General features: G+C 29.6%; 4 protein-coding genes across 4 annotated transcripts; 2 read left to right on the forward strand and 2 right to left on the reverse strand.

Annotated features, from left to right (window-relative positions):
• Window positions 1-105: 105 nt before the first annotated feature.
• On the reverse strand, window positions 106-1639 carry LOC123298235 (GPN-loop GTPase 2). Its single transcript, XM_044880186.1, has 2 exons — window positions 1088-1639; window positions 106-486 (listed from the first exon to the last, which is right to left on the reverse strand). The coding sequence occupies exons 1-2, from the start codon at window positions 1637-1639 to the stop codon at window positions 142-144; spliced, it is 897 nt and encodes a 298-aa protein (XP_044736121.1). The 3' UTR covers window positions 106-141.
• Window positions 1640-1652: 13 nt separating this feature from the next.
• On the reverse strand, window positions 1653-2078 carry LOC123297975 (proteasome assembly chaperone 3-like). Its single transcript, XM_044879820.1, has one exon. The coding sequence runs from the start codon at window positions 2076-2078 to the stop codon at window positions 1653-1655; it is 426 nt and encodes a 141-aa protein (XP_044735755.1).
• Window positions 2079-3900: 1822 nt separating this feature from the next.
• Window positions 3901-4868, forward strand: LOC123298238 (mRNA turnover protein 4 homolog). The gene is made up of 2 exons (XM_044880190.1): window positions 3901-4037; window positions 4133-4868. Exons 1-2 carry the CDS (start codon window positions 4010-4012, stop codon window positions 4822-4824), a joined length of 720 nt encoding a protein of 239 aa, XP_044736125.1. The 5' UTR covers window positions 3901-4009; the 3' UTR covers window positions 4825-4868.
• Window positions 4869-6256: 1388 nt separating this feature from the next.
• Window positions 6257-11522, forward strand: LOC123297977 (structural maintenance of chromosomes protein 2-like). The gene is made up of 5 exons (XM_044879823.1): window positions 6257-6689; window positions 7422-7837; window positions 9928-10167; window positions 10236-10415; window positions 11301-11522. Exons 1-5 carry the CDS (start codon window positions 6257-6259, stop codon window positions 11520-11522), a joined length of 1491 nt encoding a protein of 496 aa, XP_044735758.1.
• The last annotated feature ends 3156 nt before the right edge of the window (window positions 11523-14678 follow it).

Genomic DNA, 14678 nt, shown 5'->3' on the forward strand with positions numbered 1-14678 from the left:
CGGTAAAGCAGATAAGAGATTTATTAAAAAGAACCTTTTTCTGCAACGTAAAAATTGTGTGGGAACATGAATAATAATACAAACAAATTAAAAATTACCAAATATTTTATTATTTCTAATATAAACGAAAAAAAACTAAAATTACATATCTGCATCATATTCTTCAGTTTGAGTCCTTGCACCAATCGCACATGATAATAAGGATTGAATGCTACGTTCTTCTCTGGAACCATAAACGAAACCATTTGCTTTATCTGCTGCATTTCTGATATTGATTAAATCCTTTTCTTTGTTCACATCCAAAAGGAAAAAGCTAACAAGACCATAATCTTCGATTAAACCAGTTAAAGCCGCATTCAGTTTTTTAAATTTCGATGAAAATACATCGGTGTCTAATAATTCTAGTAAATAATCTAAATTTAAAACTTCCGTGTAATATTCTAATCCAAAATGGAGTTTATCGGAATGGGCTACCAATTGATCCGCCTGAAAAAGTGGGAAATTAATTAATTTTTCGAAATATTCATAATACAAAATACTTCAATTATTTAGATTAGAATCCGAATTAATCCATCATTTTCAAGGAGATTCCCTTGAAAATAGTAAAAATTTAAACAAATTCAAATTGTGTCTCCAATTATAATTTCTTGATAAAAATGATGGAAGATAGGTGTTACTCAGGCCATGCTACTAAATAAAATAGGGGCGGAGTTCTTGACGTTGATTTATGTTCTAAAAATTTTTAAATTTGTATGTATAAGATATTCGGGACTCATATTTGCTGTGAAACTCATCGTTTTGCTGAAAAACGCGAAAAGCTTATTTTTGCAAACTTCCCCCCTCAATAAAATTTTTTGCACAAGGGGAATTGATGGGGACTTTTCACAATTCATTTATAATAGTATTCTGAACATTCATACAAATTTTTAGCTCTATGGGAATTTTTGTAACCTTACTTATATTTTATGGACTAATTTGACTGGATAAATACCTAAATTTTAATTTCCAAAATTCATATCTTTAAAAAAATAGTGAGATATCCATCATAGAAATTATAATCGAACCAAATAATAAAAAAATTTCTTACTTTACTCAAAACGTTGATATGAGGTAGCCCAATATGTAACATAGTCGATAGTGAGAGTAACAAAGTCGAAATAAATTTGGTAGGTTCTGAACAGTAATGCGAATCAATTAAATGAATTGTACACAAATTAAAATCAAGCTTATTTAAAGTATCAAAAATATGCTTAATAGAGTCGTGATGTGTATAAAGTTCAACTTGACCAGGTAGATCAAATATGAAATATGTATCTGGATACGCTTTTAATTTATCTAACAACCAATCCAAATTTTTCTCCATATATTCAATGCAAAACATAAGCGCACCATTTGGTCCTAAATCCAAATTATTCATAACATCTTCAACTGTAACTAATTCCATAATATCGATCGCCGCATCATAGCCCATATTATCATTTGCTGGATCCAAATTAATCACAACTGTTTTACGATTTAACTTATTATTTAAAAATTTACTTAAATGTGCACAGTAAGTAGTTTTACCCGACCCTGGTGGTCCGATCACTATTTGTCCAAATTTGGATTTAGTTTGTTGCATTACATTTACAGCACTCATTTTTTATTAAAAATTACTTTTGTGTTAAACTGGCCGCAATCGATTTTAACATTTCAGGACCGTAATCCTTTAAACAAAGAAATATTAACAAAGGTTTTGTGATGCTTAATTTTTCAGCAAAGAATCGTGCAGCTACTTGATGTAATAATTCATCCGTTCCAAATAAACTTTTTGTGGTATAAACAGGTTCGGTTAGTGGACCATTTACTCCAGTTTCATCTTTTGACACTAAATACATGCTACCACCAATTTTCTCATATTGTGTGATTATTAGGACAATTCGATCAGCATATTCACCAAATATTATTTCTGTATGAATATCACCAATTTTTACAGAAATTGGATTTAATATACATTCACTGTCTTTTTCAAATGATAATGAATTATTTGTGTTGTTATCATTCAATGATAATGCTGACATCAAATTTACAAACTCCATATTTTTATTTATAAACGTTAGTATAGAATGACATGATTATTTCTAAAACCTACATCATACGGTATAGTTTTTCTAATTATTTTAATTTCACATGCTTACACCAAAATCGAAGATTGACGACACATGATGTTTTAAAATGTATAAGGTTAAAATTGTTGATAAATCATTTTTTGAGGAAGAGAGGGCGTAGGATTTTACATAGATTTACGGTTTTGAAGCAATGAATTATTCTATTTTTTGTTAGATAAATTTCATTTCTGAGTGATGCTTCACTGCACCCCCAGCTCGCGAGCGATCAATTTGGCCAATTACAGTCATTCGTTTTTCAATCATCTATCATGGTTTCATAAGTTACTTGGATGATTTTTCAGCATCCGTAATTCTTGAGAGTACCCCAATGCCCAAAATTTCACTTTTGGCTTTGATATCTTAAAAACCAAGCAGGATATCAAGAAATTATATTATACTTTTTCACTTTATTTTCGAATCGAGATGGATTATTATTATTAATATACTAAAATCTTAATTCAGACACTTTCGTGTTACATTTCTTAGAGAAGTTAAAAGGTTTGATAACACAGGTCTGCGACTAAAAAACTGCATAGGATTTTTTTACATTTTCTTATAGATTTTGACCTCTCAAAAACAGGAAAAATATTCAAAACATTCTATCACATAGGTTTTTATAGATATTAGTAACAACATAAACTAGTTTTTAAGTAGGATTATATAGTATTTTATAGTAATATTATATTAAACTAGTCTTAAAGTATTATTGTTGCAGCACAATGAAAATAAATTAGCTTCGCTTCCAATGGGGTATTCTGTGCATATGGAAAACTAACTATAACAATTTGGCCATTATCCTGGAAAGAATCAAATATCAGGACCATTAATGGATGGTTTGTGGGGACTTCAAAATACTCACGATGCTTGATGCTTTTGGGTCAGCAGACAGGCTATACCGAATACCCTTGATTCTTATGCTTATGGGATAGTAGAGTCAGAGAACAGCATTGGACTAAAAGCGATTGGCCATCCCGAGAAACTTTAAAACCTGGAGATAAAAATGTTATCAATACTACTTTGGTGCCACCAGAAAAAGTTTTGTTGCCACCTCTCCATATCAAATTGGCGTTGATGAAACAATTTTTAAAATCACTGCAAGAGGGTTGAGATACTTTTTTAAATATCTATGTACAAAATTCCCTAAGCTGCCAGAAGCAAAGTTGGAAGAGGGAGTTTTCAGTGGCCCCGACATGAGAACCCTCTTTGTAAATACTAAGGATCCTGGCTAAAAAATCATTGTTCGACTATCAGCATACGAAGCTCAAGGCTGTAAGATAAGCCTGAAGGTCCATTTTTTACACTCCCACATAGACTATTTTTATGAAAACCTGGGAGCTTACAATGAAAAAGAGGGGGGGGCGGTTTCACCGAGTTATCCGCGATATCGAAAGACGGTACCAAAGAAGATGGGATGTCACTATGCTTGCGGACTACTGTATAATGTTTAATAAACGAGTGCTTTTACCAATTTTTTGTTTTTGAATTTGCAAAAAAACCTTACGTGATAGAAAAAAAAATGGCCAGCACTTCTGAAATCAGCGCATTCTAAAACATATAGTTTAATAAAAATATCTCATGCAGCTGACAAAAAAATTTTTTAATTTTTTTGCAGATCTGTGTAATTTATTTTCTTTTTGCTGCGGTTGCGGTATATTTTAATAAGAGTGTAATCCAAGTCATACATTTTGTTTATACGTCAACATAAATATTTTGGTTATGGTTATAATATTTTTTTCATTCTCTATGATAGAAAATTTTTTAAAGCACATGGCGGATTTAATATTGTTGAGTTTCCATATATAATTAATTTTAATAATAATTGTGAATAAAGTCTGAATTCGTAACATATTAAGAGAAATAAAATGCCGAAATCAAAAAGGGATAAGAAAAGTAAGTTAATATAAGCTGTTATTATTAGAAAATGCATGAAAAAATGTTAGAAAATTTTTTGAATGTGATCATTTATTTTTCGATTTTGTTTCTAGTATCACTTACGAAGACAAGTAAAAAAGGTTTAGCGTTAAAGCAACAAATAATTGACGATATTCGACGATGTGTCGAGAAATTTTCGAGTGTATATATGTTCTCAGTACAAAATATGCGAAACGATAAACTTAAAGATTTACGAATCGAATGGACAAACAGTAGATTCTTTTTTGGTAAAAATAAGATAATGGCTATTGGTTTAGGACGAACACCTGAAACAGAAGTTGAAGATAAATTACACGAATTAGCTGTGTGCTTACGCGGCCAATGTGGCTTATTATTTACGGATAAACCAAAAGAATATGTGATTGATTGGTTCAAGAATTTTGAAGTTGAAGATTTTGCTCGATCAGGTTTTAAAGCAACATATGATGTAAGTTTCCCCGAAGGTCCATTACCACAATTTTCGCATGCAATTGAACCGTATTTACGACAGCTGGGTATGCCAACTACTCTCGATAAAGGTGTTGTGACGTTGTTAAAAGATTTTGAAGTTTGTAAGATGGGTTCGGTACTAACACCCGAGCGTGCTAAAATTTTAGAATTATTTGATATTAAAATGGCTGCGTTTAAGTTAATTTTAAAGTGTGTATGGATCAAAGGTGTTGGATTTGTGAAATTAAAAAAATCAGATGATAATGACGAAGATACAGACGATGAAATGGAGGCTGAAGATGATGATGAGGATTAATTATTTAAATTGTTAAAAACAAATTACTTTAATTATTTAAGTTTTTATAATTATATGGATATTATAATAATAATTAGCGATTTATAAAAAAAATGGAAATCTTCAATTATTATATGTTAGTTTTATGTAATGTCTACGTAAATGTAATAAATTATTCTCCATTATTTCGTAAATATTATTTTTTATTTCGTTTTACCTAAAAAAAAACTCGATTTTGGTAGTATGCGATTATTCAGTTACAATAAACCAATATTATTTATTTTAAAACAATTATTAGCTTTAACTATAAAAAAACTCCACAAACTTTCAAAATTGAGTTTTTTTTATAGATATAATCAGAATTATCCTATCTAGCATGATACCCGCCTGCGTCGCTGGGAAATTTTCAATTTAAAAGTAAAGACCATCGTTATAGCAATCACTTCCCTTGCTCTCACTTATCCCACTTCCATAATACTCGAAATACTTATTATTATGAATCCAAATTATTTAATTTGCTTTAAAAATATTAAATTTTCCAGCGAAGCGGGCGGATAACTGCCAGTATCTTTATCAATTATGGCTTATGTTTTGTTCTGATGCATGAGCTATTTTAATGTAAAGTTTCATTAATATACATTCAGTAGGTTTCGAAATCGTTAATCGAAGCGCCCGGGTAACTGCTATCTTTATAAATTATAGCCTATGTGTTATTCTAATGAATGAGCTATTATTTTATCTTTTAAAGTTTCATTCAAATCTATTCAAAGATTGGATTATACTCGAAAGAGTAGCATTGATGCTGTAAAAAGACAGCGCCAAGAAGAAGGAGTTGGTTCATCAAAAATAAGTCCTCATATTTTTACTCGTATAACGATTCAAAAATGTATTACGAAAAAAATAATTTGTTCAATTCTTTGAACCGCTATATCGCGAAAATGGCAATACTTATATTAAAAGTGTAGAGTCTTAACCTATGGTCTTAACTACTTTTGCTGTGAAACTCATCGTTTTGCGGAAAACGCGAAAATCCTCTTTTTGCAAACTTCCCCCCTCAATAAAATTTTTTGCACAAGTGGGATTGATGGGGACTTTTTACAATTCATTTATAATAGTATTCTGAACATTCATAATAATTGGAATTTTTGTAACCTTACTTATATTTTATGGACTAATTTGACTGGATAAAAAATTAGGTTAAATCTTGTAGATTAGATAGTTAGATACCTTAATGACGTATTTAGATGTCAAATCTGATTGTCATCTGTGTTTAATAATATTTACATACGGAGATAAGTTTATTATTTTATTAATTAATTAAAAAAAAAAATGTTTACATTAAAGTATTTGAAATATTTATACATTGAAAAGTATTATATTAATTAAATAAAATGATTCGGTATATAAAGTTTAATTTAATTTGTTATGTAAGATATATAAAATATGAAACGTAATGTCGAAGGATTATTTAGATGAGACGGAGTTTTCACCTAGTGATACTGGCTACAGTTCACTAGGTAACTTCTCTCAATCAGAAGCTGACACAACTAGAGATCAATATGAAAGTATTAGTTCCAGTATTTTTGATTTGGAGGACGATTCACCCGTTAATTTATACTGTTACGGATTACCAACAGAATTACCATACGCCCATAAGGAAATTATCTACTTACGGAAAAAATTAGGCAATTATGAAACAACCATAGTTGATTTCAAACGAAAGTTACAAGTACTTTCGTTAGAAAATGAATGTATAAAAAATCGTAACTATCAGCTTGAAAAAGATAATAAAAATTTTAAAATCGATTTAAAAACGTATGAAGTTGAGCTAAATTTAAAAAAAGCAGCGATTACTAGTTTAAAAGAAGACATTATTCAACAGAATTGTAAACTTGAGACGATTAATCATAAGGAATTAATTTCGAATTGTTATATTGGATCAATTCAAAAAGAACTTGATATACAGAAAAAATCGAATGCATTTTATTTAAAACAAATTGTTTCCTTACATGATGTTAAAAATTCATTAGAAAAGAAAGTAATTGAATTAGAAAATACTCCAAGTACAACACCCATTTGTACGAAACGGGAAATAATTAAAATTGAATATCATGAAAACAGACCTAAGAAAATTGATTTAACATCAATTAAAAAATTTAAACGAAAATATTTAAAATTGTATAAAACTGAAATAAATAATCTTCGAAAGTATCGAAATATTAACGTTTTGAAAAATTATAAAAGAAAAATCAAAACTTTACAATTTCAGTTATCAACATGGAAAAATTTATGCAGAGAACAAAATTTATCGTTAAATATTATTCGAAAATCGCGAAATCAAATCAATCAACAATATATTGATGCGATTAATAAAGTAAAAACTACGGAAAATACTTTAAATGAGTTGCGAAATGAAAATAAATTGTTATTACTGAAATTAGATGCTTCGAAACGGGAAAAAATTGAAGTTAATGAAACTGTAAATATTTTGAAAAATGATTTTTCTAAACTTGTTGGTAAATTATCTTCGCGAAATATTTCGAAATCAACTCAATTTGAAACATATATTTCAAAATCAACTCAATATGAAATATTAAATGATACAAAATCAACTCAAGTTGCGATAAGTTTATCAAATAATTCGAAAGAAACTCAATCTGAAATATCAAATGATTCAAAATCAACTCAAGCTGGGATAAGATTATCAAATATTTCAAAAGAAACTCAATCAGAAATATCAAATGGCACAAAATCAACTCAAGCTCAAATAAAATTATCGAATATTTCAAAAGAAACTCAATATGAAACATCGAATGGTACAAAATCAACCCAAGCTGACTTAAAATTATCAAATATTTCAAAAGAAACTCAATATGAAACATCGAATGGTACAAAATCAACCCAAGCTGAAATTAGATTATCAAATATTTCAAAAGAAACTCAATCTGAAATATCAAATGGTACAAAATCAACTCAAGCTGAAATAAAATTATCAAATATTTCAAAAGAAACTCAATCTGAAACATCAAATGCTGCAAAATCAATTCAAGCTGAAATTAGATTATCAAATATTTCAAAAGAAACTCAATCTGAAATATTAAATGGCACAAAATCAACTCAAGCTGAAATAAAATTATCGAATATTTCAAAAGAAACTCAATATGAAACATCGAATGGTACACAATCAACCCAAGCTGAAATTAGATTATCAAATATTTCGAAAGAAACTCAATTTGAAATAGCAAATAGTACAAAATCAACTCAAGCTGAAATAAAATTATCAAATATTTCAAAAGAAACTCAATCTGAAATATTAAATGGCACAAAATCAACTCAAGCTGAATTAAAATTATCAAATATTTCAAAAGAAACTCAATATGAAACATCGAATGGTACACAATCAACCCAAGCTGAAATTAGATTATCAAATATTTCGAAAGAAACTCAATCTGAAACATCAAATGCTGCAAAATCAATTCAAGCTGAAATTAGATTATCAAATATTTCAAAAGAAACTCAATCTGAAATATTAAATGGCACAAAATCAACTCAAGCTGAAATAAAATTATCGAATATTTCAAAAGAAACTCAATATGAAACATCGAATGGTACACAATCAACCCAAGCTGAAATTAGATTATCAAATATTTCGAAAGAAACTCAATTTGAAATAGCAAATAGTACAAAATCAACTCAAGCTGAAATAAAATTATCAAATATTTCAAAAGAAACTCAATCTGAAATATTAAATGGCACAAAATCAACTCAAGCTGAATTAAAATTATCAAATATTTCAAAAGAAACTCAATATGAAACATCGAATGGTACACAATCAACCCAAGCTGAAATTAGATTATCAAATATTTCGAAAGAAACTCAATTTGAAATAGCAAATAGTACAAAATCAACTCAAGCTGAAATTACAAATAGTACAAAATGGACTCAATCAGAAATAATTTTTTCAAATTTCATTGAATCCGAAAATAATGTAGTAAAAATTTCAAATGATAATATATCATATTTCTTACCAAAATTAAATAATGAACAAATATTAACCGACGAACAATTAGCTATGATTGATTTCTTTTATCAATTTATACATTTGATTATAATTGATATTGAAAAAGCAAATAATTTTCTAAATCAATTATTCACGAACGAGATATCCAATCTGGAGGAAACATTAATTAATTGGAAACAACAAAAATTTTTATTCGAAAATCACAAAAATATTTGCAAATGGTATGTAAAGAGTTTTACTCAATATTTAATTTTATTGTTTCTTCCATTTTAATTGGGTTTTACACTTAAATAACGTTATATTATGTAACGTATATATTGTTAGAATTTCAGGCCTCAATTCGGGCCCTTGTAGCGCCCTATATTCCAATCGAGGATAGTCTATGATAGCTTAGAGAAACTGAACCGCTTGGTACTGAATAATAACACAGTCAGACTGATCTGGGTTTAGGGTCACTCTGGTATTAAAGGGAATGAAGCAGCGGAATAATTGGCACAAGAGGGGTCATCTCAAACGCCCCTTTCACCTGGGCCTGTCATTCCCATAGCAAGATGTTTCGTAATTGACCGAATCAAGGAGTGGCTATGACAAGCCTATCCTGATTGCTGGGACTTTTCGCACGTAATCCGACAGGCGAAACTGTGTATTACTATAACTAGCCCATTCGTTGAGTAGGGTGGTGGGACTCTTGACAGAAAACTGTCGATTGAACTATAACCTTCATAACATGGGGATATCTGATGATTCCACTTGTAGGGACTTGCTCTTATGTGTTATTATTATTGTTTGAGTGTTGTTCTTCAAGACCTTTCATTTGATTTCTGCACAATATATTTAGCTTGAATTTTACCATGTATTACGGGCGTTATTTTGTCTTTTTTTGTTCTTAAAAAACCTAGTCTATGTGACTCGGGCAATTGAATAATCCCTCGACATGGTTTGGGCTCATATGTTGAAATCGATTAAACGGCATAAATAGTAGAAATATTTAAAACTATTTTTTCATAATTGTATCAAAATATTTCCTTTAATTTTGCTTCTATATTTTCAGTAAAAATATTAAACATCGAATAATTTTTAAACGAAAATATCTCACAAAAAAGATAATGTATCAGCGAATAATTAAATTACTACAAAAATCAAATAAAACATTAAAAGATAATGAACAAATTATTATTCATAAATCAAAATCCTTAGAGCAAGAATTATTAAAATATGAACGACGATTCGTTGAAATTGCTAACTTTATAATGACCTTAAAAAAACGTTATGAAATCAAGGATTCATTACCATATTGGACAGATAAGTCGAAACCGGAAATTTTGGATCAGATTATATTTGATGTTAGTATCAATAAATAATTTTTTATTTTTATAGTTTTTAACACTAATAAAATTTTTTATATTTTTAGAAATTCGAAGATATATTATTGGGTCTATTTCAAAATATATTACAGAAAATTGTTGATCTCCGGAAATATATTAAGATATTACGGATTGAAATTAATTCAATTAGAGATGATAAAATCTCACATCAGCAATATGGTTTACATTTGAAAGCCGCTTTAGAAAATGTTCTAGTGCATAATAGAGTAAGTAAATTTTAATTTAAGGCTGTTATGAAAGTGGAAGTGGGTCTCATTGTCTCTTTCACCCTTTGAAGAGTTTTGATGATTAAAAATATCTTTTTATGTATTTAAAAAAAGTTATATTGTGGCGTATAAAGTCTGCAAAACTTCATATTTTGGCTTTCCTTATTATATGAATAATTTTGACTCTCAATTTTTGGAAAGTTTGTCATTAAATAACATTTTCTTCATAACAACCTTAATGATCTTGTTTGGAATGAATGATGCAACAACAATAGGCGCTACAGCTCAACGTGGGTCTTGGCCTCCTCCACAATGCTCCTACAGACGTTGCGGTCCTGGGTCTTGGTTCCCCATCCAGTGACACGCATTGTCCTCAAATCATCCAGCACCTGGTCCATCCATCTGAGCCTTGGTCTTCCTCTCTTCCTGGTAGCATAGATCTTGGCGTTAAGTATCTTCTTCGGCATCCTGGCGTCTTCCATTCTCTGGACGTGCTCAAACCAATGGAGTCTTTGGGATTTGATGAACTTAACAATATCTTCACCGGCCAGGATTTCTAATATCTCGCTGTTGTTCCGGATACGCCATTCTGTCTCATTGATTTGTACCGCTCCATAGATTCTTCTGATTATTTTCCGTTCGAACTTTCTTATCTTCTCCTGATCTTCTACCGTGAGTGTCCAGTTTTCACTCCCATAGGTTATTACTGGTCGAACCAAAGTCTTGTATATTTTCAACTTTGTCCTTCTAGTAATCAGCTTCACATTTGCAAAGTATGCTCGGTTTGGAATGAATGATGCTTCCTTTATTAGTACAGCTTTTTTTCTATGTTCATAAGTTTACCAATCGATGATGATAAATTTAAAAAATGAATTTCTTTTCTAGACTTTGGTTGATCGTGTATTAAAAGATCTCGAAAACAAAAATTACTTGTACTTAAACATGATTGAAGTATTAAAATTAAATAACGACGAAATGTCCGCCAGCGTTATAAATAAATTTATAAATCATCATAATATTTCTATAGAAAACTTGAAAAGTACAATTGATGAAATCAAAATGAATTTAGAAACAATTCAATCGAAATTAAAAACAAAATGTTGCTAATATTATTGATATATGAAAATATCTTATGGATTTTTTTGTAGTCGGAAGATTTGTGAAATGTTGGTTGCTATTAATTTGTGATAATTTTATTTAAGTATTAAAAATTAGTATTAAAGTGTCCATCGGTGGGACTAAATGGGCTTAAGTTATAATTTCCTTGTATTAAAAAAATATTGGGAATTATATATTAAATTAAGCCAATTTTCAATTAATAATTAATTTTTTTTTTTCAAAGTACGCTTTATTTGATATAGAATACTTCCGCTAGCGGTTGATTTCGCATTTATACAGCCTCCAAAACAATCTACATCCGCTTTGCCAAATAGCTTTCAGCTAATTCCATATAGCTAAAAATGTCTCGAAACTATTTTTGTAGTCTTTTGTGATTTCAGACTAGCAGAGTATTTCTGTCTCAACTATCTAGATCAGCCCATTTAGTTTAAGGCTTAAATCCATTAAAGCTACAGAAACTAGTAATGGTTTACCGCCGGTTGTCGCAATTTAACGCGTGCGCTTGACACGTTAATAAAATGGAGCCTTAACTCGAAAAGAATTTCAAGTTAAGTTAAAAGTTAAGGATTATTACATTCACACGGTAAACAAATTGATAACCTCGGCGTAATGATGAATTCACACAAAAAACTATAGGCGGCGAGCGTCAGGCGATTAGCAAATGAACTGTATGAAATTATCATTAATGATTGAAAGTTCTATGAATCAATCATAGAAGTTCAGTAAACAATTAGCTAATAATAATAATAATAATAAAACATAAGAGGAATACCGCAAATGGGTCCATAGCGCCTAGACCAAGGGTCCGCTGAGCCCTCCTCAATAAGAAATCCTATTATAAGCAGGCAAAGCTATAAGATTCCGTTCAAGCCAAACGCCACACAGGAAGCCCACAGCTTCTCCGCCGGGATTTCTCTCAGGATTGATGGATCCAAAGTTTCAGGAGAGCGCAGTCGAATGGCCTAGCTGTGGTTATAAACAGTTTAGCTTGTCGCATTCCTTGCGCAAAGTCCCAGTAATCAAGATGGGCTGTTAAGAGAGAGGCTGCAAAAATTCTGTTACTCATCTCTTGACGCTCACCGCCCATAGCTTTGGATTTGAATTTATCATAACGGTGAACTCGTATGTTTTACGTTATCAATAAGGCAGGACCTTCATTTACATTCTAGTAGCTTGAAGTCCTTTTTACTAGACGATGGAAAAAAATTATGAAAAGTGTCAAATTAGCTTACAAAATAAATTGTTTCTAATGAACTTAGAAACTTACTTTATTTATTATATTTATTTATGTGAAAATTTATTTTTTTAATTTGAAAGTAGATGAAACAAATTAGAAAAATTAAATGCCATTTTTTTCCCTGTTATTCATGGGAAGTTCTAGAAAATTGTTTATTTATTTTTATTCCATAATGATATTGAATTTATCCAATGTGATAATTAGTATTCCTTCAAAAGTTATAAAGTTTACCATATATTTAATGCGGTGTTTATTACTCAAAAGGCCAATAAAAATATTAATTAGTTGTGATTAGTTTAATGTTAGCTATTTATTTTATTAGCTTAATGGTAAAATGTATTATCTATATGCTGAGGATATTTATTTTTAATAAAGGAAAATTGCATAACTATTATATATCTTTATTTCTACAATTCCATTATTTTATTTACCAAAGTTTTTCGTCACGTTTTCTTTGCGTCTTTTCGTCATTCAAATAAATTCAAAAACTTTCTTCAACTCTTAAGTGATACGAAAATTAAAATATTATTTTCATCTTCAAATCAATTGAAAGTAATTAAAAATTTTGATTAGGATTTAATCAAGAATTAATTGTTGAAGTCAGACGGAAATTTCCGAATCAATCCATTTAAAAAGACTGGGATGTTTTAAAGTGGGGCTGTTTTTTTTTTATCTGCGACTTAAAACATAAAACGAATTTTAAAACATAAAATTGCCTTAATCGGGAAATCGTAAATAATCACGAAATTTCACTCACCCTAATTTAGAATTAATTTTTTAAGTCGTTCCCTTACTCGTTAATATTACCGGAGCAGGTTGCCATGAAGATCAAACTGACGGACATGCACGTTTTTCCATTATTGAAATTTAAAACGTAAAAAACAATAAAAGACTTTTTAAGAAAACAAGCTTTTATTGTACTAAAAACTAGAAAATAATTATTTCTATGAGTCACTCATACATGCGCCTCAAGCTTTTACAAAGAGTCATGTATGAGTGACTCATAGAAATAATTATTTTCTACTTTTTAGTAGTTTTAATTAATAACTAAAAAAGATATGTATATTACATTTCCGTTATTTCAGTTCGAGTAAATTTTCAAATTGAAATTGCAATTAATCGGTAAGAATTGCAATTAATTGGAAACAAAAATTGTCATCCAAACCTATTAAAAAAGTTTCTCAACTGGTAAGTGATACGAAAGTTAAATTATTATTTTGATTCAATTGAGTGCAATTAAAAATTTGATTAGGATTTAATCAAGGATTAATTATTGGAATCAGTCGGAAGTTTCCAAATCAATCTAATAAAAAAGACTGTGATGTTTTAAGCTGGGGCAGTTTTTTTTATCTGCGATTTCTAAAACGAATTTTAAATAATATTTTCCCCACAAATTTGCAATCTTCTATCTTTTAAAAAACCTCTGGTAACTGAACTTGGAAAAAAAATCAGTCCCTTTCACTTAATATTATCAGATAGGTTTGTTTCTATCTTAGGCACTATACATACACCAACAAATCAATGCTATATCAATTTTCAACTCTCTATCTCTTATAGTTTGTGGATAAGAGCTCTGGAAATTTATTTTTTGTACGCAAATTCATTTATGTAAAGAAAGATAATCCCTCTTAGACAGCCAAAGTCATGTATATATCATACGATGGTAATGTCACACACACATAACTGATTTTTTCATATCACTGGTAAACAGTGGTGTTTACGAAAAAATGTTTTCAACAAAAGTTGTTTATTTTTTTATATGAAAATTTTTTTACATTTAATCTTTTGTTCTATCTCTAACGGTTTACAAGATGGATCCTACGAACTCAAGACTCAATTGACCTATGTTGCTCATTTACAAACTCAACCTCATTTTTTAAGCCCTGCAGAGCACCCTCATGAGCACG

This window comes from Chrysoperla carnea, chromosome 4, assembly GCF_905475395.1.
Source record: "Chrysoperla carnea chromosome 4, inChrCarn1.1, whole genome shotgun sequence".
Lineage (NCBI taxonomy): Eukaryota > Metazoa > Arthropoda > Insecta > Neuroptera > Chrysopidae > Chrysoperla > Chrysoperla carnea.

Coding starts and splice junctions, on each gene's coding strand:
- LOC123298235 (XM_044880186.1), bottom strand. CDS start 1,639: ATGAGTGCTGTAAATGTAATGCAACAAACTAAATCCAAATTTGGACAA. Junction 487..1,087: donor ATATCAACGTTTTGAGTAAA/GTAAGAAATTTT, acceptor CCACTTTTTCAG/GCGGATCAATTGGTAGCCCA.
- LOC123297975 (XM_044879820.1), bottom strand. CDS start 2,078: ATGGAGTTTGTAAATTTGATGTCAGCATTATCATTGAATGATAACAAC.
- LOC123298238 (XM_044880190.1), top strand. CDS start 4,010: ATGCCGAAATCAAAAAGGGATAAGAAAA. Junction 4,038..4,132: donor ATCAAAAAGGGATAAGAAAA/GTAAGTTAATAT, acceptor TTTTGTTTCTAG/TATCACTTACGAAGACAAGT.
- LOC123297977 (XM_044879823.1), top strand. CDS start 6,257: ATGTCGAAGGATTATTTAGATGAGACGGAGTTTTCACCTAGTGATACT. Junction 6,690..7,421: donor AGACATTATTCAACAGAATT/GTAAACTTGAGA, acceptor AATCAACTCAAG/TTGCGATAAGTTTATCAAAT. Junction 10,168..10,235: donor TGGATCAGATTATATTTGAT/GTTAGTATCAAT, acceptor TTATATTTTTAG/AAATTCGAAGATATATTATT.